Source organism: Procambarus clarkii, chromosome 14 (genome assembly GCF_040958095.1).
Source record: "Procambarus clarkii isolate CNS0578487 chromosome 14, FALCON_Pclarkii_2.0, whole genome shotgun sequence".
NCBI classification, from domain to species: Eukaryota; Metazoa; Arthropoda; class Malacostraca; order Decapoda; family Cambaridae; genus Procambarus; species Procambarus clarkii.
The window spans coordinates 25,317,468-25,345,001 of NC_091163.1; the positions used below are offsets into that span (position 1 = coordinate 25,317,468).

The window sequence follows — 27,534 nt, forward strand, 5'->3', positions numbered from 1 at the left end:
CCTGTAGTCCCATACACAGCTGCCTGTAGTCCCATACACAGCTGCCTGTAGTCCCGCAGACAGCTGCCAGTAGTCCCGTAGACAGCTGTCTGTAGTCCCGTAGACAGCTGCCTGTTGTCCCGTAGACAGCTGTCTGTAGTCCCGTAGACAGCTGCCTGTAGTCCCGTAGACAGCTGCCTGTAGTCCCATACACAGCTGCCTGTAGTCCCATACACAGCTGCCTGTAGTCCCGCAGACAGCTGCCTGTAGTCCCGTAGACAGCTGCCTGTAGTCCCGTAGACAGCTGTCTGTAGTCCCGCAGACAGCTGCCTGTAGTCCCGTAGACAGCTGCCTGTAGTCCCGTAGACAGCTGCCTGTAGTCCCGCAGACAGCTGCCTGTAGTCCCGTAGACAGCTGCCTGTAGTCCCGTAGACAGCTGTCTGTAGTCCCATACACAGCTGCCTGTAGTCCCGTAGACAGCTGCCTGTAGTCCCGTAGACAGCTGCCAGTAGTCCCGTAGACAGCTGCCAGTAGTCCCATAGACAGCTGCCTGTAGTCCCGTAGACAGCTGCCTGTAGTCCCATACACAGCTGTCTGTAGTCCCATACACAGCTGTCTGTAGTCCCGTAGACAGCTGTCTGTAGTCCCGTAGACAGCTGCCTGTAGTCCCATACACAGCTGCCTGCAGTCCCGTAGACAGCTGTCTGTAGTCCCGTAGACAGCTGCCTGTAGTCCTGTAGACAGCTGTCTGTAGTCCCGTAGACAGCTGCCTGTAGTCCCGTAGACACCTGTCTGTAGTCCCGTAGACAGCTGTCTGTAGTCCCGTAGACAGCTGCCTGTAGTAACGTAGACAGCTGCCTGTAGTCCCGTAGACAGCTGCCTGTAGTCCCGTAGATAGCTGCCTGTAGTCCCGTAGACAGCTTCCTGTAGTCCCGTAGACAGCTGCCAGTAGTCCCATAGACAGCTGTCTGTAGTCCCATAGACAGCTGCCTGTAGTCCCGTAGACAGCTGCCTGTAGTCCCGTAGACAGCTGCCAGTAGTCCCATAGACAGCTGCCTTTAGTCCCGTAGACAGCTGTCTGTAGTCCCGTAGACAGCTGCCTGTAGTCCCATAGACAGCTGCCTGTAGTCCCGTAGACAGCTGCCTGTAGTCCCGTAGACAGCTGCCAGTAGTCCCATAGACAGCTGCCTGTAGTCCCGTAGACAGCTGCCTGTAGTCCCGTAGACAGCTGCCAGTAGTCCCGTAGACAGCTGCCAGTAGTCCCATAGACAGCTGCCTGTAGTCCCGTAGACAGCTGCCAGTAGTCCCGTAGACAGCTGCCTGTAGTCCCGTAGACAGCTGCCAGTAGTCCCATAGACAGCTGCCTGTAGTCCCGTAGACAGCTGCCTGTAGTCCCGTAGACAGCTGCCTGTAGTCCCGTAGACAGCTGCCAGTAGTCCCGTAGACAGCTGCCTGTAGTCCCGTAGACAGCTGCCAGTAGTCCCATAGACAGCTGCCTGTAGTCCCGTAGACAGCTGCCTGTAGTCCCATAGACAGCTGCCTGTAGTCCCGTAGACAGCTGCCAGTAGTCTCATAGACAGCTGCCTGTAGTCCCATACACAGCTGCCTGTAGTCCCGTAGACAGCTGCCTGTAGTCCCGTAGACAGCTGCCAGTAGTCCCATAGACAGCTGCCTGTAGTCCCGTAGACAGCTGCCAGTAGTCCCGAAGACAGCTGCCTGTAGTCCCGTAGACAGCTGCCAGTAGTCCCATAGACAGCTGCCAGTAGTCCCGCAGACAGCTGCCAGTAGTCCCGTAGACAGCTGCCTGTATTCCCGTAGACAGCTGCCAGTAGTCTCATAGACAGCTGCCAGTAGTCCCGTAGACAACTACCAGTAGTCCCGTAGACAGCTGTCTGTAGTCCCGTAGACAGCTGCCTGTAGTCCCGTAGACAGCTGCCTGTAGTCCCGTAGACAGCTGCCAGTAGTCCCATAGACAGCTGCCTGTAGTCCCGTAGACAGCTGCCAGTAGTCCCGTAGACAGCTGCCTGTAGTCCCGTAGACAGCTGCCTGTAGTCCCGTAGACAGCTGCCAGTAGTCCCATACACAGCTGCCTGTAGTCCCGTAGACAGCTGTCTGTAGTCCCGTAGACAGCTGCCTGTAGTGCCGTAGACAGCTGCCAGTAGTCCCGTAGACAGCTGCCTGTAGTCCCGTAGACAGCTGCCTGTAGTCCCGTAGACAGCTGCCTGTAGTCCCGTAGACAGCTGCCTGTAGTCCCGTAGACAGCTGCCTGTAGTCCCGCAGACAGCTGCCTGTAGTCCCGTAGACAGCTGCCTGTAGTCCCGCAGACAGCTGCCTGTAGTCCCGTAGACAGCTGTCTGTAGTCCCGTAGACAGCTGCCTGTGGTCCCGTAGACAGCTGCCTGTAGTCCCGTAGACAGCTGCCTGTAGTCCCGTAGACAGCTGCCTGTAGTCCCGTAGACAGCTGCCTGTAGTCCCGTAGACAGCTGCCAGTAGTCCCGTAGACAGCTGTCTGTAGTCCCGTAGACAGCTGCCTGTAGTCCCGTAGACAGCTGCCAGTAGTCCCGTAGACAGCTGCCTGTAGTCCCGTAGACAGCTGCCTGTAGTCCCGTAGACAGCTGCCAGTAGTCCCGTAGACAGCTGCCTGTAGTCCCGTAGACAGCTGCCAGTAGTCCCGTAGACAGCTGCCAGTAGTCCCGTAGACAGCTGCCTGTAGTCCCGTAGACAGCTGCCAGTAGTCCCGTAGACAGCTGCCTGACCGTGGTAATGTCAGTAAGGAAGAAGAGGCCATGTAGTCAATGCATATACTTTATTGACACGGCTGGGACTTGGTATATGAAGTGTTCCAGCCCTCACCCCCCCCCCCCCCCCCCTTGGTCCTTATTGACACGACAGCAATATGAGCTTGACTAGTGACAAGATTGTTTTGATGACTAATGATGACGACTTCAGCCTAGATGATGACTATTGCCAAGATGATATTGACGTGGGAGTTGTCTGGACCTTCTCTTACCTCCAATGTCAACGTGCTCGTCTAGAGTCTATCAATCACCACATATTTACCATCTTGACGTCAGTATTCAACACACATCATCATGTAAACACCTGCAAGCACTCAACTTCATCAACATCTGACACGTCAGACTCCATTACCGTCTCAACATATGAATGCTTCACAGTCCACTTCAGACGTGATTAAAAACCATTAATGGAACTGAAATCCATTAAATAGTTTTACTGGCTGGTGCAAGGAAGGAAAAAATTAGTATCCATTTTTTATTGTAATTTTTTCTGAGCCAACCTGGTTCTAAAAGGCCTTTTGACCATTCTGATTTTCTGAGTGGCTGCCCTCAAGGCTCGTTTAAAAGCGACGTATTCATCTCATTTCCTTGGTATTTTGGGATTTCCGGCAATGGTCGTGATATATTTACATGGCGTTCCTTAGTACAGAAATCCCTCTCAATGCGGATTTTTCATGAATGCAAAAAATTCTGGCCTTCCTGTTAGAGTTACTGCGACGCCTTTATTGATAAATTGATTTTATCGTGTCTCCCCAGACGGCTGTCAGCGGTCTCTATACAGCTGTCAGTCACGAGGAAATAGTTGTCAGTAGCGAGGCTATGGTTTTCAGTAGCGAGGCTATAGTTGTCAGTAACGAGGCTATGGTTGTCAGTAGCGAGGCTATAGTTGTCAGTAGCGAGGATATGGTTGTCAGTAGCGAGGCTATAGTTGTCAGTAGCAAGGCTATAGTTGTCAGTAGCGAGGCTATAGTTGTCAGGAGCGAGGCAATAGTTGACAGTAGCGAGGTTATAGGGCTTCAGTTGCGAGGCTATAGTTGTCAGTAGCGGGGATATAGATGTCAGTAGCGAGGCTATAGTTGTCAGTAGCGAGGGTATAGGGCTTCAGTAGCGAGGCTATTGTTGTCAGTAGCGGGGTTATAGATGTCAGTAGTGAGGCTATAGTTGTCAGTAGCGAGGCTATAGTTGTCAGTAGCGAGGCTATGGTTGTCAGTAGCGAGGCTATAGTTGTCAGTAGCGAGGCTATGGTTGTCAGTAGCGAGGCTATAGTTGTCAGTAGCGAGGCTATAGTTGTCAGTAGCGAGGCTATAGTTGTCAGTAGCGGGGTTATAGATGTCAGTAGCGAGGCTATAGTTGTCAGTAGCGAGGCTTTAGTTGTCAGTAGCGAGGCTATGGTTGTCACAAGCGAGGCTATAGTTGTCAGTAGCGAGGCTATGGTTGTCAGTAGCGAGGCTATAGTTGTCAGTAGCGAGGCTATAGTTGTCAGTAGTGAGGCTATAGTTGTCAGTAGCGAGGCTATGGTTGTCAGTAGCGAGGCTATAGTTGTCAGTAGCGAGGCTATAGTTGTCAGTAGCGAGGCTATAGTTGTCAGGAGCGAGGCAATAGTTGTCAGTAGCGAGGTTATAGGGCTTCAGTAGCGAGGCTATAGTTGTCAGTAGCGGGGATATAGATGTCAGTAGCGAGGCTATAGTTGTCAGTAGCGAGGTTATAGGGCTTCAGTAGCGAGGCTATAGTTGTCAGTAGCGAGGCTATAGTTGTCAGTAGCGGGGTTATAGATGTCAGTAGTGAGGCTATAGTTGTCAGTAGCGAGGTTATAGTTGTCAGAAGCGAGGTTATAGTTGTCAGTAGCGAGGCTATAGTTGTCAGTAGCGAGGTTATAGTTGTCAGAAGTGAGGTTATAGTTGTCAGTAGCGAGGTTATAGTTGTCAGGATAGACACTATAGGTGTCAGTAGCGAGGTTATAGTTGTCAGAAGCGAGGTTATAGTTGTCAGTAGCGAGGCTATAGTTGTCAATAGCGAGGCTATAGTTGTCAGTAGCGGGGTTATAGTTGTCAGTAGCGGGGTTATAGTTGTCAGTAGCGAGGTTATAGTTGCCAGGAGAAACACTATAGGTGTCAGTAGAGAGGTTATAGATGTCAGTAGCGAGGCTATAGATGTCAGTAGCGAGGCTATAGTTGTCCGTAGCGGGGTTATAGTTGTCAGTAGCGGGGTTATAGTGGTCAGTATCGACGCTATAGTTGTTAACAGCGAGGTTATAGTGGTCAGTAGAGAGGTTATAGATGTCAGTAGTGAGGCTATAGTTGTCAGTAGCGAGACTATAGCTGTTAGTAGCGAGGATATAGTTGTCAGTAGCGAGGTTATAGTTGTCAGTAGCGAGACTATAGCTGTAGGTAGCGAGGCTATAGTTGTCAGCAGCGAGCTATTGTTGTCAGTAGCGAGGTTATAGTTGTCACTAGCGGGGTTATAGTGGTCAGTATCGTGGCTATAGTTGTTAATAGCGAGGTTATAGTGGTCAGTAGAGAGATTATAGAGGTCAGTAGTGAGGCTATAGTTGTCAGTAGCGAGACTATAGCTGTTAGTAGCGAGGATACAGTTGTCAGTAGCGAGGTTATAGTTGTCAGGAGAGACACTATAGGTGTCAGTAGCGATGCTATAGTTGTCAGTAGCGAGGTTATTGTTGTCAGTAGCGAACTATTGTTGTCAGTAGCGAGGTTATATTTGTCAGTAATGTCAGAGTTCACCCCCCTCCCAACCTGTAGTTGGGGTCGTCCCACGGGTCTTAGCCCCTCAGTACCGGGCGCCACTGCTCGCCCTTGGGCTCCCCCAGTCAACTAATGGCTGGCCTTGTACACCCCTAGCGAGTGGGGAGGTTCAAGCTTCTTATAACTCACTTAAACCTATCCTGACACTGGAACATTTTCTCTTGCTTTATCTGGTCTGTCTTGAGGTCGCCAGCTGGGTGTTTATACGCGTGTCCCAGCAACACGTTAGTCGTCTCATTAATTATCTTGGCTAAGGATGCAATGTCACGTGCAGTGCAAGCTGTCACTAATGGTCCCATAAATATATAATCTATCTAACCCTAAAGAATGGAGGCTCACTTAAACCCTTCAGTTAGTTTAAAAGTTTACTGAAGAAAAACATATATACATATACAAATGGCATAAAGAAAGGTCTATGTTGGAATCATCCGCTGGCAGCAGCATTTCTCGATGACACGTTTCTGGCAACATGGTCAGCTGACTGGGTCCACTCCTCCAGCGCGGTCACACACCTCTCGCGTCTGGCAGCACGATCAGCTGACAACTCCAGCTGTCAGAACGTCGTGATTTTCTCACGCTTCTAGCAAGGCGATTAGCTGGACGTTTCAGAGTACGTTGGTGGCTCCTTGCACACCAACTACCCTTCCAGGATCACTAACATCACCACGTTAATGCTCACACACACCAACTCATGCCTAATTGAGTTTTTGGCTCCTAGCCTAACGTCCTGTCACTTAGATAATAAAATGAGAAGAAATATTCACAACATATAAAATACTCTAGCTCGCCTAGCTCAAAAGGGGTCAGTAGTGAGGCTATAGTTGTCAGTAGCAAGGCTATAGTTGTCAGTAGCGAGGCTATAGTTGTCAGGAGCGAGGCAATAGTTGACAGTAGCGAGGTTATAGGGCTTCAGTTGCGAGGCTATAATTGTCAGTAGCGGGGATATAGATGTCAGTAGCGAGGCTATAGTTGTCAGTAGCGAGGTTATAGGGCTTCAGTAGCGAGGCTATAGCTGTCATACCGAGGTTATAATTGTCAGTAGCGAGACTATAGCTGTCAGTAGCGAGGCTATAGTTGTCAGTAGCGAGACTATAGCTGTCAGTAGCGAGGCTATAGCTGTCAGTAGCGAGACTATAGTTGTCAGTAGCAAGGCTATTGTAACACGCGGACGGGTATTAGGTCTACTCTGTCCTTTACCCCGCCTGTAATTAACTTACTTAAACTTACGTCCAAGGGACCCCAGAGGTAATTCTCAGCCGAGTCCCACGCCACGTGGTGTTAGCCGATCGATGGGCTAAGATTCTACAGCCACGTGACGTCGTACTAGGTTTTCTAGCCAACTCAATGATCTCTATATGCCGCCACCACCAGACCATTAACCAAAAGCTGTCAATTAATCGGGGTCTCGAACAATTAATCATTCCTTAAACCTTTAGGGGCTTAATCCCCAAATTACTTGGAAAAGAGGGATGAATTTACGTTAAGTGTGTAAATTACTCAAACAAAACCAATTAAGGGGTATATTAAACTCTTGAACTGGGCTAGGCTTGCGACCCAAATAAACCCAGACTCGCGGAGACCACGTGGCAAGGACCATCATATGTAAAATCATTCATGGAAATACTCAAAAATACGAAACGAGAACATCTTAACAGAGTTTATTACCAAGAGCAAGAAATATAAAATAATTGGAAACACTCCCTATCTATCACTCCCTAAATGAACTTTCCTATAGAGGCAGACATAAGATTACTCTACTAACTCTACTGCAACTTTTACCTTAACTACGAAACCAGCCGATGGGGTGCTGATCTTTGGAGAGGTGAGAATGGTTGACCTCTTCAGTTGCTGTTCCAAACCACACTGCTCCCGCCTAGCTCTCCTCACAACTGAGGCCAGTGAGTATTACTCCCCCAAGTTTAATAAATTTAATAAGTAGGGTTTAAATTGAACAACTAATCTCTAGTGTACTGTACAACCCAGATGGTTGAACTCTTATTAAACTGATGGTAATTGACCAGGCATCTTAGGGAAAGGCTATTTCCAATTACAATATTGGCTAGTGATCTGAATTTGAACTTTGTGAAGTACTAATGTGGTCACTCCCTGGGCCGCGTGACCTTGACATGGTGAGTCATCCGGAACAAAAAAAGTCCCCCCACATGCCGGAACAAAAAAAGTCCCCCCACATGCCGTCATTTCTCTGCCTTTATACAACCCTGATCTTAACCTTCATTCTACATACATGTAAACCTAACATACATACATAAGCCAAATTATTTATTACTGTATCTTGTCGAAAATATTCATTATATGTTGCATTAATACAGAGAACCAGCCATCTTGTATCCTTAAACACTCATCCCTTTAATCCCTGGAGGGATGACCTTTCTCTGCTGAGTCAGGTCGAGTACCGTCTTACTCCAACCTATTACAACTACGCGGTCCCCATGTCTATGAGAATCTATACTAAATAATTTTTTACAACAAAACTAGTTTGTTACACTATAGTTGTCAGTAGCGAGGCTATAGTTGTCAGTAGCGAGACTACAACTGTCAGTAGCGAGGCTATAGTTGTCAGTAGCGAGGCTACAACTGTCAGTAGCGAGGCTACAACTGTCAGTAGCGAGGCTATAGTTGTCAGTAGCGAGGCTATAGTTGTCAGTAGCGAGACTATAGTTGTCAGTATCGAGGCTATTGTTGTCAGTAGCGAGGCTATAGTTGTCAGTAACAAGGCTATAGTTGTCAGTAGCGAGGCTATAGTTGTCAGTAGTAGTGAAGTTGAGGACTACGACGACGCGCGCCATCTGCCCAGGTGGCACTCGTGAGTGCCAGCTGGACAGGTGTCGTGCGTCGTCGTAGTCGCAGCGCGTCGTCGTAGTCCTAAAGGGTTTGGGGGAATTTTCCTGGAAGTTTGGCGCGTTTCGGACGCGTGTGAGCGTCTGGTGTTATGGTATGTGGTCAGGAACGAGGGGAAGTCATGTTGTTGGGTGCCAGGTGGTGCGCGTCGTCGTAGTCGCAGCGCGTCGCTCTAGTCACAAAGGGTTTGGGGAGAATTTCCCGGATGTTATGACGCGTGTCGGAGGAATGTGGTGCGCGCGGTTCTAGTCCTCGGGGGTTTGGGTATGAAGAGGTTGAGGGGATCCAACATAGTGGATATGTTGTTTGGGGAGGGGGAGGGGGAGGGAGAGGAGAACCCCCATACCTGAGAGGAAAGCCTTTACGTCCATTAGCTCCCCCCTACAGGAAGCCGTAAGTGTTGAGGGGTAAGAGAGAGAGAGAGAGCACCCTCTTGCGGAAGTGGCCCATTGCCTTAAAGGCTTTTCGATGTCTTCAGAGTTGAGTGGAGATGTTCATCCCACCGCGACTCCCCCTCTACTGCGGATTCGTTAAGGAGGAGCGAGGATCATACTCCGCCAGCAGGGGGCCCTCACCGGCAGACCCTCACCTGCCAACCATCAATCACTCCCACCCCTCATCCCCTCCTCTCCCCATACCATCAACCATTGTTCTGTGCAAACCCTTTTAGTATTATTTCTGTTAATATGTGTAAGCTATATCGTAACGTGACCAACATGGCAACAGCAATAAACGAGGGAAAAGTAAACACATTATATATAAATTTTATTTCTTTTATTAAACACTTAAGCGATTTACAACGATAATAATAATAATAATAATAATAATAAGACTTCTTCTTGGTGGTTGTTACGAACCCGGATCCAGCGTCCGAGCAAGGAGCAGTAACAACTACGCCATCTGTGGGTCAGCTCCCGAAACCCCCGCCAAACGAACGACGACACCGGATGAGGACGACGAATATCGGCCACAAGGGCCTGTTTCCAGTCCTGTGCAGCTCACAACACAGCCGCTCCTGACCTCTGGTGAGGTGGTGCTCCGACGACAGCGCCATCTATGGACTGGATACGTCAGGTGTTTGCGCCCAAGCCCGTAAGTGTGGTGTTTTAGTGTCCCTGTTATTGATGACGTGTCTGCTTACAGAGCCGACCTGGGACCGCTGTGTTGAGAGTGGAGTCAGTCTACCCGAGGCAGCCAGTCTCCATACTGTGAAGTTTGCTGCAGCTGTTGTGACGTCGTCCCCCCGGAAGAACACTGTGGTGTGTTAAGCCTGCCAGTGGAGTGGCAGTGAAAGGATTTACCCGGGACCGACGGTTGGAGACGATAATCCACTGGGGTATTGAGGACAGGAGGGTGATTGGTGATATCACACGAGACTCCTGTCTAGGGCGTACCTCTTATATCGTTCGTGGAGTGGCCGTACCAGCCTTGGTGGCTCAGTACCTGCCAGCAGACCTGCTGGACGTGTGGTTGACGGCCTCCACGACGGTGCCCCCAGTGGACCTGCGTTTTGGCTGACCTGTGGCCCGGGTAGGCTCGGCATTCTCAGAGGACACGTCTTGAGGCCACGAAGAAAGCACCAAAGAATCGGCACCGAAAGTGGTGTGGCACCAGCGTCTTCAGCAGAAGACCACGATGATGGATTAATCCCCTTGTATAGTGTTAATACCCTCCCCCTGTGCACGTTTGATTTTTATATATTTAATAGGTGATGGTGTTAATTATAATATTAAGTTCTTAACTTTCTTTCCCTACTCCCTTTAAGTTACTTGCGTCACGGATCTCATCCCTTGATAGCCACTACTGGCTTGGGAACGGATACAGATATCTTCCTCTAACAACATCAGAGTGAGAACCCCGTTGCGTCCCGAGAGGGCCGTAACATAATTGGCATCCCCAGCGGGATCCGTCCCCTTGTTAAGTATGTTTGACAGGGGTGGTGAAGTGGCGTAATCCCTGTATATAATTCCCCCTGTGTGTGACGATTGTGACGTTATACGTCCTGTGCGGTGCTCAGAGTGACTAAGTGCGATATTGTGCAGTGTGGTGCTCGCTGTGATTAAGCGATTAAGTGCAATATTGACTAGTGCGGTGCTCAGTGATTCAGTGTAATATTGAAGAGCGAAGTGTTCGCTTGGACTCAGTGCAATATTGGGTAGTGCGGTTCCCGGAGTGATTACGTGCAATATTGGCAAGTGCAGAGTTTGGTGCGTTAAAGTGCAATATTGACGTAGAACAGTGCTCGGTGCGTTAAGTGCTAACGAGCAAGCGGTGTGTTAAGTGCTAAGTGTTCCATCTGTGACAATGGCAGACAAAGCTACCATCGATGATCTGGACGAGGTTCAGGCTTTTCTGAACAGAGAAGATTGTCTTGCCAGATTAAAATATCTGAGTAAACCAGAGCTTGTACTAGTGAGCGCCTACCGGGAGATAAAGATCCGTGCCAGTGATTCCCGTGTGGAGATCTTGTCCAAGGTACACCGGCACCTGAAGGCAGAAGAGAAACAGGAAGGCGAGACTCCTAGTACAAAGGAAAGTGCAGACATAGCTTCCACGGAAAAGGAAGATAAGGGCAGCGACGTTGACAGCGATGCAGGTGAGCTTAATATCAGCTTCCTAACTGTCAAGATGCGTGCCTTGGAAATCAATCGAGAAATTGAATGGAAGAAGTTAGAAATAGAACGAGAATTAAAAGATAAAGAAATGGAGATGAAAGAAAAAGAATTGGCGATGAGGCGTTTAGAATTAGAAAGAGAAGAAAGAAGAGAAGAACGAGAAAGAGAAGAGAAGCGAGAAAGAGAAGAACGAGAAAGAGAAGAGAAGCGAGAAAGAGAAGAACAAGAAAGAGAAGAGAAGCGAGAGAGAGAGAAGAACGAGAAAGAGAAGAGAGACGAGAGAGAGAAGAACAAGAGCGAGAGAGGGAAGAACGAGAAAGAGAGAGAGAAGAACGAGACAGGCAAGAACGACAAGACAAAGAGGAAAGAGAGAGACAACATGAACTAGAAGTTTTGCGATTAGGCGGTGGTCGGAGGCAAACAACGGACACCAGTAGCTTCGATCCGGTACGCAACATCAAAATGGTCCCCAAATTCCATGAGAAGGAAGTGTCAAAATTCTTTGCAGCCTTCGAGAAAGTCGCTGCCTCTTTGGAGTGGCCAAGGGAGAATTGGGCCATCATGATACAGTCAGTCTTGACTGGGAAGGCCCAAATCGCCTACTCTACGTTATCCCTTGACGACTCCAGCGATTATGACAAGGTGAAGAAAGTGGTGCTCATGGCGTACCAATTGGTACCTGAGGCATATAGGCAAAAGTTCAGAAACCTGAAGAAGACCTCAGAGCACACTTTCACCGAGTTCGCCACGATCAAGGAGCGACTTTTCCAAGAATGGTGTGCCTCTCGGAAGGTGGAGACCAAGGCAGACCTCGAGCAGCTGATTCTGCTCGAGGACTTCAAGGATTGTTTATCTGGAGACCTCAAGACGTACTTAGAGGAACAGCAGGTGGAGACCTTGAGTGCAGCAGCCACCATGGCTGAAGAGTATATCCTGACTCATAGGCCGTCTGCTAAGTACGTCCCGAGGAATTACCAGCGCCGGTTTGACAGACCTCAGGACGATGAAGAGACTCCCGTCCCACGAAGTGCTAAGAAGACGCCCCCAAGTAGCCCCCGAAGAACAAGTCCTAGCAGTCCGAAACACCGGAGCCCGAGGAGGAATATGGTGTGCTGGACTTGTGGGCAGAAAGGGCACATAGCTGCTAGGTGCCGAGGCAGAAGAGGTGGCAGCGCACGTAGGGAGGTGATGATGATGAGCTGTGTTACACCACCAGCAGGAAACCAGTCTACGACGACGCAAGAAGGACCAAGTTTGTTGGCCCCTCACACTTCAACCGGGTATGTAACGAGTGATCATACTGGTAGATCAATTGTAGTGCTCAGAGATAGTGGAGCAGCCCAGTCCCTGATCGTGAAGAGCTCGTTACCCGAGGGAGTAAGTGTGGATGGGCGACAAACGGTTGTCCTGGTTGGGTTTCCTAGGACGCAGTGCATCGCCCCCTTAGTGCCAGTACATCTTGACTCGCCTTATTTCAGCGGCACGTGTGAGTTGGCAGTAGTCGATACCCTCCCTGTGGCTGGGATTGACGTAGTACTAGCCAACGACTTGGTGACCGATTGGAGCACCAATCCCAAGATAGCGGACGAGTCGGCCAGAACATCAAAGTCTGAGGTGTCTACAGGCAATGGTAATGTCCAGGTAAAGACAGACCCGGATTTGAACAAGTCTAATGTGTCCTCTCCCCCGCAGATCGACAGTTATCTAGCAGTGTCTCCTGATTCTTCTCTCGACAAGGAACGTGAGGTTACGATGGCAGAAGTACCTGAGCTAGAAAAGAGGCCTTGTGTGCAGACACCCACGGATACCAACGAGTCTGGAGCGAAGGCTGAGGTGTGCTTGCGGTATGGCAAGTTGCAGCGTGTAGTGAACCAGCCAGAGATTCCCCAGACGTCAGAGGTATGTGAGGTGTGTTCAAAAGGTCTAGTGCCCTCTTCGGTCCAAGCCAGGCTTGTGGATGTAGCCGGCTATGGACATGACAAGTTCAGGAAGCTTATCCCTCAATTGGCCCCATGTTTCTTAGCGATATTTTGTTTGATGCTCATATGTGTTCCCAGTGTTCTCAGTGAGGACCGGTGGACGACCCGACGAATGATGGCTCCCCTGAACATCGTGAAAAGGTCCCAGGGATTGGAGATTTGTACTGCAAGTGTTGCAGTTGAAGAAGGGACCTGGAAGGTGATGGTTGATACGGGAGGTACGACATGTGATAATATGAGTGACTGTTTCCGACAGGTGGACACCCCCCGCGTGATTGCTGAGCCTCAACACAGCGTTATGCGGAACGTTGGTCGACCTGACGGTGGCAGAGCGAATGCCATCTGCGACGTACGAACAGCCCCGTTGGGACTAGGTGTGGACCTAGTAGAGTATGCTGTAAGTATTGTTTTACCCGCTGTCGCTATCACTCTGAATTATCAGACCCTTGTATTCCAGGTTCCTGTCTCCCTGAGGGACCATCGGACCGGCACCAGAAATGCTGTCTGTGGTCAGCCATCATCGGTGCCACGACATAAAGAAGTGTCGAGTCACCCCAGATCGTATCGAAACCATTCCGTACTCGAGAGAGGTGAGATAATGCCCCTGCTTGACATCGCAGTGGAGACGTGGAAGATTACGTCAGGCAGGTCATCGTCTGCCATTTTCAAGCTCCCTTTGTGCCAGGGTTTCTCAGTAGAAAAGTTCTGTGGACAAGACAGCCTCATCACTCCAGTTCATAGTATAAGTAAGTCCATTTGGAGTTGTGTCGCCCTGCTAATTCGGTTTGTGTTTTTTATAGAACCCCAAACCAAATTCTTTTTGGTGGGGAGGTGTTACGAACCCGGATCCAGCGTCCGAGCAAGGAGCAGTAACAACTACGCCATCTGTGGGTCAGCTCCCGAAACCCCCGCCAAACGAACGACGACACCGGATGAGGACGACGAATATCGGCCACAAGGGCCAGTTTCCAGTCCTGTGCAGCTCACAACACAGCCGCTCCTGACCTCTGGTGAGGTGGTGCTCCGACGACAGCGCCATCTATGGACTGGATACGTCAGGTGTTTGCGCCCAAGCCCGTAAGTGTGGTGTTTTAGTGCCCCTGTTATTGATGACGTGTCTGCTTACAGAGCCGACCTGGGACCGCTGTGTTGAGAGTGGAGTCAGTCTACCCGAGGCAGCCAGTCTCCATACTGTGAAGTTTGCTGCAGCTGTTGTGACGTCGTCCCCCCGGAAGAACACTGTGGTGTGTTAAGCCTGCCAGTGGAGTGGCAGTGAAAGGATTTACCCGGGACCGACGGTTGGAGACGATAATCCACTGGGGTATTGAGGACAGGAGGGTGATTGGTGATATCACATGAGACTCCTGTCAAGGGCGTACCTCTTATATCGTTCGTGGAGTGGCCGTACCAGCCTTGGTGGCTCAGTACCTGCCAGCAGACCTGCTGGACGTGTGGTTGACGGCCTCCACGACGGTGCCCCCAGTGGACCTGCGTTTTGGCTGACCTGTGGCCCGGGTAGGCTCGGCATTCTCAGAGGACACGTCTTGAGGCCACGAAGAAAGCACCAAGGAATCGGCACCGAAAGTGGTGTGGCACCAGCGTCTTCAGCAGAAGACCACGATGATGGATTAATCCCCTTGTATAGTGTTAATACCCTCCCCCTGTGCACGTTTGATTTTTATATATTTAATAGGTGATGGTGTTAATTATAATATTAAGTTCTTAACTTTCTTTCCCTACTCCCTTTAAGTTACTTGCGTCACGGATCTCATCCCTTGATAGCCACTACTGGCTTGGGAACGGATACAGATATCTTCCTCTAACAACATCAGTGAGAACCCCGTTGCGTCCCGAGAGGGCCGTAACAGTGGTTTAGCTAGCAGACAGATGGAGAAAGGCTTTCATTCAGTCCATCGAACCTTCCCACCACGCTAGTCAACCAGCCAATCTGTAGAACGGGTTTAGGTAGTAGACAGACCGATTGGGAGTCATTCATCCACTCCAACGAACCTTCCCGGCATGCTAGTCAATCAGTCAATCTGTAGAAAGGGGAAAAGGTTATAAGTTTTGTTGTTGTTGTCAATGTTGTAAACATAAATACAGACATTATTATGTTCATCATTCAATCCTAACATAAAGTATTACTCACCGCACTATCATCCTAGCCAACTTCGTCACACAGCGTTTCACACTCAGCATCACTACCGTTTAAGCAGAATGTTTGCTTACACACAGGCATTTTCATCTGAGCGTAATTGAATTTCAACACTTTTTCATCATTCTTGCGAAATTGACCATATTTAAATGCTTCATCAAAGTGAAGCAGGGCGGCCTCTAAGCCTAGTCTGCAAAAATGATATGCAAAATAAACGGCGTAATTCCCACAGAAGTAACTATTCAAGGATTGAATCCTTTTCTTCATAATATATAGGGTATAGTCTTGGAAGTAAGACATAAACTCTTCGAAATATCTTGAATAAGATCCTATTGCAGGATTGGCATAGCTGTCTAGTATAACAATCTCGCTTCTACCTTCATCCTTATTTACATAGAATGTTATCCAATGCCCCATTTTATTACGAGAATCAGACTCCAGAGTGTTGATTATGAACACCACAGGTCTCTTTTTATGTATTTTTGTCAGTATTTTCATTACGTCATCAGCTAGGAAACATCCTAGATAGTCTACCATATCACCTAAATTACTTCTGATAGCCTCATTTATTTCCAAACAATTCATATTAGTATTTTATCCTCGCGTATTGCAAATAACGCGACGATCCGCGTTAATGCTAATCACACCTGTTGTAGACCCATAAACTAGAATGACTTTATTTCTAGCCACACCGCGTTTAAATTCCAAAGCGATCCGCAGATTACCACTTTTTTCAATTGGGATGGTGTCATCTATATCCTCAGGTTGTAAATTAAAGGCCAGTATGGTTCCACCATTCACATATGTGTCATAAGATAATATATTGTCTTTATCGAAGCCTAAGGCTTGTAATGCGGTGTAATACAACTTGGCGCAGTTATGAGGGAAGTCGCACCCAATATTGACAATATTAGTGCTATTCTGCGATATTAATACTTTACTAAGCTCGCAGTTTTCCAAATAAAGTGGGTTGCGATTATATGCACCAGACACTGCCTCCATATCAAGGATGATCATATATAAATGTTCTGGTATAACAGTTCCCCACGGCTGGTCCATTGTTATCGAGCGCTGACCTGTGCCCAATATATACATTTTGTATAAAGTTTTATTAAAAGTATACGTAATAGGAGAGTTGTTCTGCACCATGGCTTTATTAACAGCTACTAATCCTTCAGGGTATGGCAATACCCGATCCACCCATAGACATGTAGACTTGATATTGTATTTAAAATTGGCGTGTTCATTATCGCTGAGTATAAGCCACTTATCAGGTTGAAGTTCGAGCCGCACCCTGATGTCCACATTATCCAAAACGTATTCACTAACTGATGTGACATCCAGCATTAGTTTAAAACAAGTATTCACGCCACTCGTTTTCATATCAGTCATCCGCTGCTTCTCACCAGCCGAGGCGTTAGTGAAATAACCAGCTTCAATTTTACCAGGATCGACTCGGTTAAAAAACTGTGACAGTTTATCATAGCGGTTAGCCTTACACCCAGAAATCGTAGATAATAACTTTACGTATGACCAGAATGAGAATAATGAGCTGGTTTCAACTACTGTTTCGTTTAAATACACAATAGCGGATTTGAATAGAGTTTGCGATAATCCATTCACCAACGAAACGTTTTTAGCGTCTCCTAAAGGAGTTATTCCATCTTCTTCGGTTAGATCAATAGACAACTCCAAAGCTATAGATGATAAATCCACCAGTTGACCATTCACTCCCTTGATGATGAATTCCAGATAAGTGTCTGTAAACTTATTATTGACCCCAGAATTCACAGGTAATACATCCACCGTTTGTCTGCTGGCAATTGTTGATTCTACCAATCGAGGGGAAAATACTTTAGGAAAGGCTTCACTAACAGCAGCTGTATAGTGTTCTAATGGCACCTGGAGGCCCAGAGCGTTATATCCGGCCATGTTCGCGCTTTAGACAACACCAACCGAGTGAGAAGTTATGACAACACATCATTATATTTCGCTTTAGTAAAACGTTTGATGTTTACTAATTTTTTTGTTTGTTTATTCTTTTTCTGCACTCTTCCACCTATCATTTGCTTCCCTACTCCTTTCAATGTTTCAATTCCGCGTTTCTTAAGAGATTGTTTGAAAGTTTGTTTGTCATTATTAATGTCGTCTAGTACGTTCTGCCCCAAGCTAAGCGCAGCCAGGGCCAGAGTCCTCATGATAAAGGGCGCTGCTCGACGCGCTATCCCGCTTAAAAAGGAAAATATTCCTCCTCCTCGCGTATAACGTCTACTGCTGTTGAAAATCCGTATATCATCAGTCCCACCACCTCTAGGAGGGGTTAACAGAATGTATAATTCCTCAACAGAGGGGGGAATAAAGTGGACACGCATTTCTCCGCTTGTTTGAGACGAATGAGGAGTGGTGGGAAAGCGTTGGTGTTATATACCTCCTGCAACGGGGCGTACATGCAAGACTGCTATGGTACACCCACGTTCATCAAAATGTATTGGGTTACCATCTTGATCCCTAATAGTGATGCTGACGCTGTCTATCATGTTAGTGTTAAGACGCACATATAGTTTTTTATTGTTGCTGTTATCACTTCCATTTAGGGAGATTACATCTAAAATATTTAGAGACTGGTTTCCATATCTAGTAGAAGAGATTCTATCGCAATAAACACACAGAATATCAACTCCTCTTCTAGGCATTGGCGGGAATAGACATGTGTTAACTACACTCGAGGCATACTGACGTTTTGCGAATATGTCATATTCTATTTCTGGAACTATGCCCAACACTTTCCCAAAAGCGGTTCCAAATGATAATGTAACTCTACTGATGTTTTTATGCCCCGTTGCAGAGCTAATATTCTCATCACTAATCACAGTAGTGAACTTGTTTCGATTGGAGGAAGAATCATATTTAATAAAATGCGTTCCATATTTAGCTGAAAATTGTTTTAATGACTTTCCTAAAATACTCAGTTTAGCACTACTTGAAAATATGACCTCTATTTCTGTATTTATCGTGGTATTTATTTCTTTTATAGTTCCGGCTAAAACATCAGATGATAATAAATGCTTTGAATGCATGTATTTCCCCTCATCCACTTTCTCATACGTAACGCCTACACGTATATATGCCTCAGGATTATCACGCTTAATAACGTAATGTGAAGTGGGGAGGAGTAATTTTTGTAGACACATTTCATAACTCCTCCGGGGATCTAATTCTAGCTGGTTAAACAATCGATTTTGGAAAGATGCGGGGATGTTATTGGGGAATAAATGCGTAACTGATACGCTAGTGGCGTATATCTCGTGAGTGTCCATCGCTCTGTCTCCTTAGACTGCTTTTTGCCTAGTAAAGCCATCTACACATTACACGCTCATTTATATACACTCACCTGTTAATATACGATCCAGGAAGCATTCCTTTTACTGTGAGGATCAATCTTGACAGTTGCCTTTCTCTTAACAGATGGAGGCTCATACACTTGACTGCTTGCCGTAGTATTACGGAATAAATCTCGTGATGTAGATGTTAGTGTGAAAAACAGTTGAGCAATGGGGAGTTTATCCGGTAAAAAAACAGATTTAAGCACAGTCATTTTATGTATAATGTCATTAATTATATGTATGCCAGATACTGGAGCCAATACATTTCCATTCAGATCCCAACGAACGATTCCAGTAGCATCATAATGGTTTAGCAAGGATCTTGCATATTCATGATCTCGCACTTTCAACTTCAAATCTATTAAATGTTTTATGGAAGGGTTGGTATGCAACTGAGGAGAAGGTGGTGGTTTGACAGTAAGATGTTGAGCAACAGCTTTCACAGTGGGGTAAGCAGGGCTGTGTGTAGCTTTCCGGTTGTCCACTATTTTACGTGGTACGAGATAAAAGGCTTTCATTTTACTTACTTACTGAACAACCGTGTAAATAAACTAGCTGCAATTGGTAAAATAATGGATAAAATACTGCCTCCTCGTTTGCTGGTTAATATCCGTTTCTTAGTTGACACAGAAGGTTTCTTACAGGCTAGCGACCGAATAAGCAATTTATATTTTTTTCAACTTTTTAACGACCTTGTCAGGCACGGGCAATTTTTTTTTTTAAAAGTTATTAAAAATTTCTGATAAACAATTTATATGTGGTTTCTTCAATTTTTCAATCAACTGTTTTCTCGAGGAATACTAAAGTTTTGATAATAGTTGGATCAATTCCTTGTATTTATAAACTAAGGGCTTTTTCATTATAAATGTAATATCTCAGCAGCATCAATCCATTGATCGAATGATCGATCATAACCTGCGTACCTAACTTTATACTGGAGTTTGCCAGAGACTCTGCGTTGTCCCAATACCTTCTCAATATTAAAGGTTTGAGGCAAATGTGTTGGTGTTAATTCTTGTTTATAGAAGCCACCATCAATTTCTTCCCCATTCAGATCTTTTAGAAAGTATAAAGGGATGTATTGTCTCCGATCAATACGTGTAACTGTAAAGATCTCTCGGGTGTTCTGTTGCTTAAACCCTTTCTTAAACTTGGAAATGCGATCAGATAGAGTGATGCGTACTGTATCACCAACACTCAATCGAGGAATGACAGCCCTCTTTGAATTTGCTTGGGCTTTTATACATTAAATCAAATTGTTTGGCGTGTTCGCTGGGCGAGGATAGAGCGTGCACCTCCGCAGGTGTCTTCCCCTTCAATCCTCTGTGTGGGGTTAAATTATATGTTTTCACAATATCTGGTAGAGCCTGCATGTATTTTAAAGTGTTGCGCGCCGTCATAAACTTGTAAAGTTTACCTTTTAAAGTACGTATGAACCGCTCAGCGATTGAAGCTTTAGTCTCCTGAGAAAATACACTATATAACTGTACTTTCCTTGCTGCCAGCATTTTTTTCATAGTGGCGTTATAAAATTCTCCACCTCGATCAGAATTAATTTTGCGCACTCCCTGAGAATGAGGTGAATCTAGAATTAAAGCTAGAGCTTTACTGGTACTTTTCCCATCCTTGGCTCGTAGGGGTACTACTTGGGCATACCTGGAGAAAATATCTACACATACGAGTAAATATTTCACTCCGTCATTATGTTTGTCCAATAAACTCATCTCGGCCAAGTCTATAGCTTGAAATAGTCGTGGTTTAGGGCTTAACACCCGACGCCGAGGGAATTTATGTGGTTGTAAATAATGCAACGTATAGGAGTCAGAGCTTTTCAGATAGTCCATTACATCGGCTAGAGTTAATTAATTTGGCGGCCTTATACAATCTCTGTACCCCTCCAAGCCCCCGCTAGATGAGGGGTCGTTATATACTCGTTCCAGTACATCTTTCTTGCTCACCATTGGTAAACTATCTCATAGGGCGGTTCGTGAACAATATTACCGCGTAATGTTATCGTAGATGGAGTGTTCGAGCCCAGATCTACTAGCAAATAGCCGTAGGGTTGGCTAATAACTTGCTTATATAACTCTACAAATTTCTTTGAATCCACTTTCCCAAATATTTGTCGTCCGAGTGTTTCAATTTGTGACAGGTCTCGCGATTTAACCAATATGAAATGAGAAGCATTTAAACTAATATTCCTCGAATATTTACCAGGAAAAAATATATTTTGAGTAATCAATATGACGGAAACCATGAAATGTCGGCCCCTAGTAAACATGTCTGATTCGATTTTTGAATTCGCAGACTCTGTAAAAAGGTCATCATAGATTACTAAGATATGAGAGTCATTATCTACTCGCTCTTCCACAGGATCAATAATGGTTGAATGCTCGATCAGCTTCCCTTTAATTTGTGGATCTGTTCGTAATTCAGAGTAACCTCCTCCGCATATGATTATTGAGGAGAACTTGTGTTGATACTTCCTTGCAAGTTTACTGCACAAGTAGGATTTTCCGCTGTTTGAATAACCAGCAATAATAACACGAGATGGTTCTCTGAAAATATATAGATGTTCCTCCTGGATTATATCATAGGAACTGTCCATGATTAATGCTTCGTTAAGACTGCTAAAAACTAAGGAACTGAGGTGGTATTTATACAAACATAGACATTTACAGGTGTTTATTCACATATTTTATGTACAGCAACAACATTTTTTAAACTAAACATAGTTCTTTTAGTTCACAAACATTAATATTAAACATCCTATTTTAAAACTAAACATAGTTCTTACAGTTCACAAACAATAATATTAAACATCCTATTCATTTAGTATAAATAGTTCTAGTCATATGGGCCATCCATCTTAATACTACCTAACAATTGTACAACATAAAATCTAGCGAGGGTTGAATAGTTTCTGAGCTGTAGCATCGCGTTTGCTCCAGGGACGGAATATTGGGTAGAGTCTCTGTGCTTGCTCTACTTCCTCCTCCTCCATAATCACTTCTTCCATCTCCTCCTCCTCTCTCACTTCTACGTCCATCTCATCATCATTGTTATTGGGAATATCAGGATGACCATACGCTAGGGACTGTGTGGGGCTTAAAATGTAGCGTTTATCGTCAAATGCTGACAAACCTCTGCAGGTACTGCGACATGTACAAATCTTTCCTTGCACGTTGCGTATAGATCTCGACACATACCTGATTGAAGTGTTTGTTTCAAGAGTGTGTTGAAATGAGTCATGTGAGAGTTTCTCTTGTAGATGGTATGGCACGCCCTTACACTTACAAGTGTGCTCCCAATCATGTGTGGTGAACGAATATGTTTTAGGTCTGAGAGCAATTAACTGGTTAATAATCTTAGAGCCTATTTCAGACTTGAGCAATCCTAGTTCACCTTCTCGCGCTTTAGAGTAGGATGGATGTGTGTCATTAAAATTACTAAAATCCATACAGTCGAAGAGAGGAGACATTCAACTCTTCAAACACATCCTGACAGTCCAGTTTAATGATGAAAGAGTATGTGTCTGTATATAACAGACTCGCTTTATCCCCATACGCAGGTTTGACAACATCATACCAGAACTCATAGAGTCGCCTCTTAGCAATTTGAAGTATATGATAACCCAGATACATAGGAGTGTTGACTAGGAGAGACTTCTGCTTGATAGTACATATCACACGATCCTTACTTAACAAAAGACTCCGCTTGAAGAACGGGTTTCGAGCATGTTTCAGAAAATGACTACGATCTGTGACCAAATAGTGTTTTTTTCCCATATTTAGATACATCTGTGAGACTCTTTCCATATATAGAGTTTGATACGAGTTTGAAAGCCTTTTTTTTTATCGCGCATTTGGTACTGGCACGTTCACGAACATTGGTTTCAATGAAGTCTTTAAGGTAACTCTCCTGCTCGGATTCGTAGATGTCATGAACTTTAGCTACTTCTAATCCAATGCGCATGAGTAACTGTAACAAGTCCAGACTAAGGAGGTAGTCTTTCTGAGGAAGGTGAGAAGCAATTAATTTAGTGTTGTTTTTAGGCAGCCCACGACTTTCTTCTGTAAGAATATTCTTACTGTAGGGTGAAATGTGTTCCTCAGTAATGCACGTATGTGAAAGAACAAGGAGCAGTTCATCTGTATACCTAGCTACCTCAGGTCGGACCTGCAGTGTATCACACAACACCCAATATCCCTTGGACCCGTCACATGGGATATTCTCCAAGCCTTGCTCCAGCAGCACGTCACGCTCATTGTGTGTCAGTTTCCGAATCCCCCCACGAGGGAGCAGTTCAGTCATACACGCCCCGTAAAGACTATTAAAATCTAAGTAAATGATGTAGCTACTATCTTCCCCTAGATCTAAGCCTGTGTGACTGTTCTCCACATTCGTGTACTGTCTCGTTACACTGGTGAACCCACCTCGGAGATTCCGACGAAGTAAATCATATAACAATGGGTCTGACACAACATCAAGTTCAACTTTCGATTTAAGCAAGAACGCATCCCAAGCAAATGAGGGTAAAGAAATGTAGTGTGAAATGTCTAATTTGTAGAGAGCAAGCATGGTGTCTCGCCAGACTGTGAACACATCAGCTAGCAAACCTGTGTCCACTTTGAGGTAAAGGAGTAGATACTCACCCTATGTTATGACATTTAGCCAAATCAAAAATTTCTAAGGCTTGTTTATAATCTGTTTCTGACAACTCTTCGTCTTTTAGTGTATTGTAAAACTTATCGCGAGAAGGAAGGTGTGGTTCATCTAACACAGACATAGAGGATAAATAATCATAGCAGAATGATTGTTTACCCTTGAGTAGTTTTGGGATGGCCGCTTTATTTACCCCTTTTAACATAGCCAAAGTGAATGTGGTAGGTTTCCCACTATCGATGTGATCCTTGGCTATTCTTCCTAGCGAGCCGTTGAGAAGGGCTAAACTATCCAAAAATCTTAAGTTGTTCACATCAACTTTCATAAATTTAAATCCATCCTTAGCTAATATATCTATTTCACTCCCTGGTCTATCTCTCATCTCGTTTAGGATTACTCCTAAATCATAGGAAGTGTTGTGTGAAAATGTGTATAGGAACTTGTATGAATTTATACATTGCAAATTACATCTATCACAGTAAGCTGATTGATAATTGTGGAATCTTACTGTGTGGTCGTGATGACGGACTTTGATTACATCTTCCCCGTTAAAAGGTTCATCACAGAGTTCACAGGCTGTTTTTGTCTCAAATAGTGCCTGTTGTTGCTGAGACATGTGAAGTTCATAGGATACTAACCCCTTCTTGATTCTAGCCCATGACGCTTCTAGCGTGGTTACAAAGTGATTGACCGCATCTTTACCCAAATAAGTATCTTTCTCAACAATATTCATACGTCTGTCAATGATGATGTACGCATACGCCACTGCGTTGTGACGTGTTTCTATCATTCCCTTAGGGTTCGAGCGGTCTAACATGCACTCAAAGTCATAAAAGCACATGTGACTAGGACCATATCCCCGTCCATAGTTACGGAAAGTAATCTTCCTCTCTGGTGGGTAGAATTTGAGAGTCTGATGTACTTTGCATGTACTTTCATGACTCTGCATGCTATCTGCTGGGAGTGATATCAAACAACAATGACAGAAGCTGTGATGACTTGGGATGCGATCTGGATTGCTGCGCATATTACGTACATATTGGTTAAAATCCTTAATTAATACTAAGTGTTGAGCTTCCAACATCAGCAATGGTATGACATCTGTATATCCCCCTCTTCCCTTCCTAGCTAGTGTAATGTAGTGTCGTTGTCGTCTAGCGTTTTCATCTCTTTCTAGTGAATAGATGAATATACTGACTTTATTCATTTTCTCTACCTTGTGAATATCCTCGAATGTTACTGCAGAATTGACATCAGCTGGCCAATTAATGTGTCTGAGACACCAACTAGCATTCACAGATCTAGCGCGAATATTACCTAGTCGCATCCCCTTAGCTAAACATTTATAAGCTGCAACACACTGCATAAGGCAAATATCCACCTCTCCCTCTGGATTGAAAACCAACTGCTTTCCACGCAAGCCTTCAGGATAGTCTACATGCGAGCCTAATCTTATCGGATGTTCAATCTGACCACAGTTAATGTAAAACCCGGTGAGCCGCTCAACCAAGACATTGGACCCCTCCCTCGCTTCCCGGTACTGGGATATTTTCCCGGTCAATTCGTCAGCCCAAAAATCAATAAGAGTTTCTACTTCCTCTAGAGTAATTCTTCGCCCCTCACCTCGTATGGGAAAGCCGTCGTTATTTATAGGATCCAATAGATTATCCTCCCCGTCATGTTGTACATTTAAATTCCGCACAATTAGAGTGACGTCTGGGTAAATTAGGAGGAATGGGTGTTGTGGGGAGAAAAGGGCGCGTATCTCATTAAGGAAAAAATCCCTGTATGTTCTCAGATAGAGTCCTGGGGAGGTGTTAACATGTTCTGGTATGGAGAATGAAAGCCGAACATAACTGCCGTTATAGTTATCAATTCGATCCAGCAGCTGAGGTTGAATTTCTAGGGCAGGTGGAGGAGAGGGAGAGAGAGGTGGTGGGGGTGATGGAAGAGGGCTAGGAGGGGTGGGGGGTGGTGATAGCCCTCCCCCTCCGAAATGAATGGGGGAGAATGCACGGTCAGCTATTACGCCAGACGGTGCTAAGCAGTCCGAATTGACAGACGCTTGCGAGTCAAGGTCACGCTCTGCTGAGCTGTCGTCTGAGTCACTGTCTGTGATGCTGATGTTAATGGTACTGTTCTCACCACTGCTGCTGCTGATGCTGCTGCTGCTGCTGCTGTCGTAGCTGTCGCTGATTGATTGGGGTATGGGGCTGGGGGAGGAACGGGGGGGTTGAGTGAGCGCGTGAACGAGCTCTCCCCTCCCGGTGAGTGAGGGGTGAGAGCCGGATGTGGGTAATGTCCGCTCTGCTGTGTCACTGCCGCTGCTCTCAGCGCTGCTGGATGCCAAATCTCTGCACAGCGGTGTGTCGTCTGTAAAAAAAAAAGAAAAACATATTATCTCTATAAAGAATGAAAGCATATATATCTCTAGAAAGAATGAAAGCATATATATATATATATATATATATATATATATATATATATATATATATATATATATATATATTTATATATATATTATGAGGTGAGGGAACAGACTAGTGGGAAATAATATGTTTAGGAAATAGACTGAAATAAGACAGTATTAACTTACTTATGTCCTGGTGAAGGGGCTGAGCAGGTGAGTGGGTATGAATCCGTAATATTGTGCTAACTGGGCGCGATATGGTCTCGTAGCCCCCCATCTGCCCGCGAGTGAGATCTGCTCTCCTTAGCTCAGTGTGGGAGTGATGTGGTATAGACTCGATGGCGTCTATCTGTTCCCTCCGTCGATTGAGGTAGGGATTTTAACCTGAAATGGAACAAATGATATTCAGCACGGGTGAATGGGGAAAAATATGTTTATTATGCATGTGTGTTCGCTTGCAACGGGATGAAATACAGATACGAGAAGTATATTTTTTATATGCTACCTACGTTTATGTGAAGTTTCATTCCGGCGATGACCTCCTCGCGGGGCAGGTGAGCAATAAGGACACTTCACGGTTTTGTAAACTGAAATTGGAAAGAACATATTTAACTGTGTGGAATGTAATAGCCCGAATGAGTAAATATTCTCACACTATAGTAGTTTACACACGCGATATTTCACCTGTGGATGCCATAAAATGAACTGTGGAATATTAAATAAGAATAACACTCACGGTTATCACAGAAAATCTGCTGACATCGCTTGCATTTGATGTCGTAATGTCCTAGGGGCGGTTTTTCACAGCTTGCGCATTGCAGTCGACACAGTTGATTTGGTGATGGAATATAAAACACTCCGCATTTCATGCAGGCTGTAGAGCTTCGCCTTCCATGACATGGAGCTGTATGGTGAGTGTGTGCAGCGGAAGAAGTCTCGCAGGGAACTAACGGCGCGTTTGTGTGTGAGGGGAGTATAATGCCCCGGGTCAAATGAGAAGTGATTGATGGCTGACAGGTGCGGGTCTGTCGGCAGGAGTATGTACCTCGCTCCCCTCCTTACCGGAATCGCAGTGTATGGGGAGTCGCGGTGGGATGAACATCTCCACTCAACCCTGAAGACATCGAAATGCCTTTAAGGCAAATGGGGCCACTTCCGCAGGAGGCTGCTGCTCTCTCTCTTACCCCTCAACACTTACGGCTTCCTGTAGGGGGGAGCTAATGGACGTAAAGGCTTTCCTCTCAGGTATGGGGGTTCTCCTCTCCCTCCCCCTCTCCAAACAACATATCCACTATGTTGGATCCCCTCAACCTCTACATACCCAAACCCCCGAGGACTAGAACCGCACGCACCACATTCCTCCGACACGCGTCATAACATCCGGGAAATTCCCCCCAAACCCTTTGTAACTAGAGCGACGCGCTGCGACTACGACGACGCGCACCACCTGCCACCCAACAACATGACTTCCCCTCGTTCCTGACCACATACCATAACACCAGACGCTCACACGCGTCCGAAACGCGCCAAACTTCCAGGAAAATTCCCCCCCAAACCCTTTAGGACTACGACGACGCGCTGCGACTACGACGACGCGCGACACCTGTCCAGCTGGCACTCACGAGTGCCACCTGGGCAGATGGCGCGCGTCGTCGTAGTCCTCAACTTCACTACTGTCAGTAGCGAGGCTATAGTTGTCAGTAGCGAGGCTATAGTTGTCAGTAGCGAGACTATAGTTGTCAGTATCGAGGCTATAGTTGTCAGTAGCGAGGTTATAGGTGTCAGTAGCAAGGCTACGGTTGTCAGTAGCGAGGCTATAGTTGTCAGTAGCAAAGCTACAGTTGTCAGTAGCGAGACTATAGTTGTCAGTATCAAAGTTACATTTGTCGGTAGCGAGGCTATAGCTGTCAGTAGCGAGGCTATAGTTGTCAGT

At 45.9% G+C, this 27,534-nt stretch overlaps 2 protein-coding genes across 6 annotated transcripts in view; one reads left to right on the forward strand and one right to left on the reverse strand.

Moving 5' to 3' along the window:
- The window catches only part of LOC123769723 (matrix-remodeling-associated protein 5-like), a 254,948-nt gene that overhangs the window by 121,057 nt on the left and 106,357 nt on the right, over nt 1-27,534 (forward strand). The window contains exon 3 of one of the 5 annotated variants that reach the window (XM_069324422.1): nt 7,332-7,433. The exons of the other annotated variants lie outside the window; for them this stretch is intronic. The gene's annotated coding sequence lies outside the window, so the exon portion shown is untranslated. The remainder of the gene's footprint in view (nt 1-7,331; nt 7,434-27,534) is intronic. 5 annotated transcript variants of the gene reach the window in all.
- LOC138364763 (DNA-directed RNA polymerase II subunit RPB1-like) lies at nt 4,479-25,878 on the reverse strand. Its single transcript, XM_069324733.1, has 3 exons — nt 25,788-25,878; nt 25,255-25,564; nt 4,479-5,157 (listed from the first exon to the last, which is right to left on the reverse strand). Exons 1-3 carry the CDS (start codon nt 25,876-25,878, stop codon nt 4,479-4,481), a joined length of 1,080 nt encoding a protein of 359 aa, XP_069180834.1.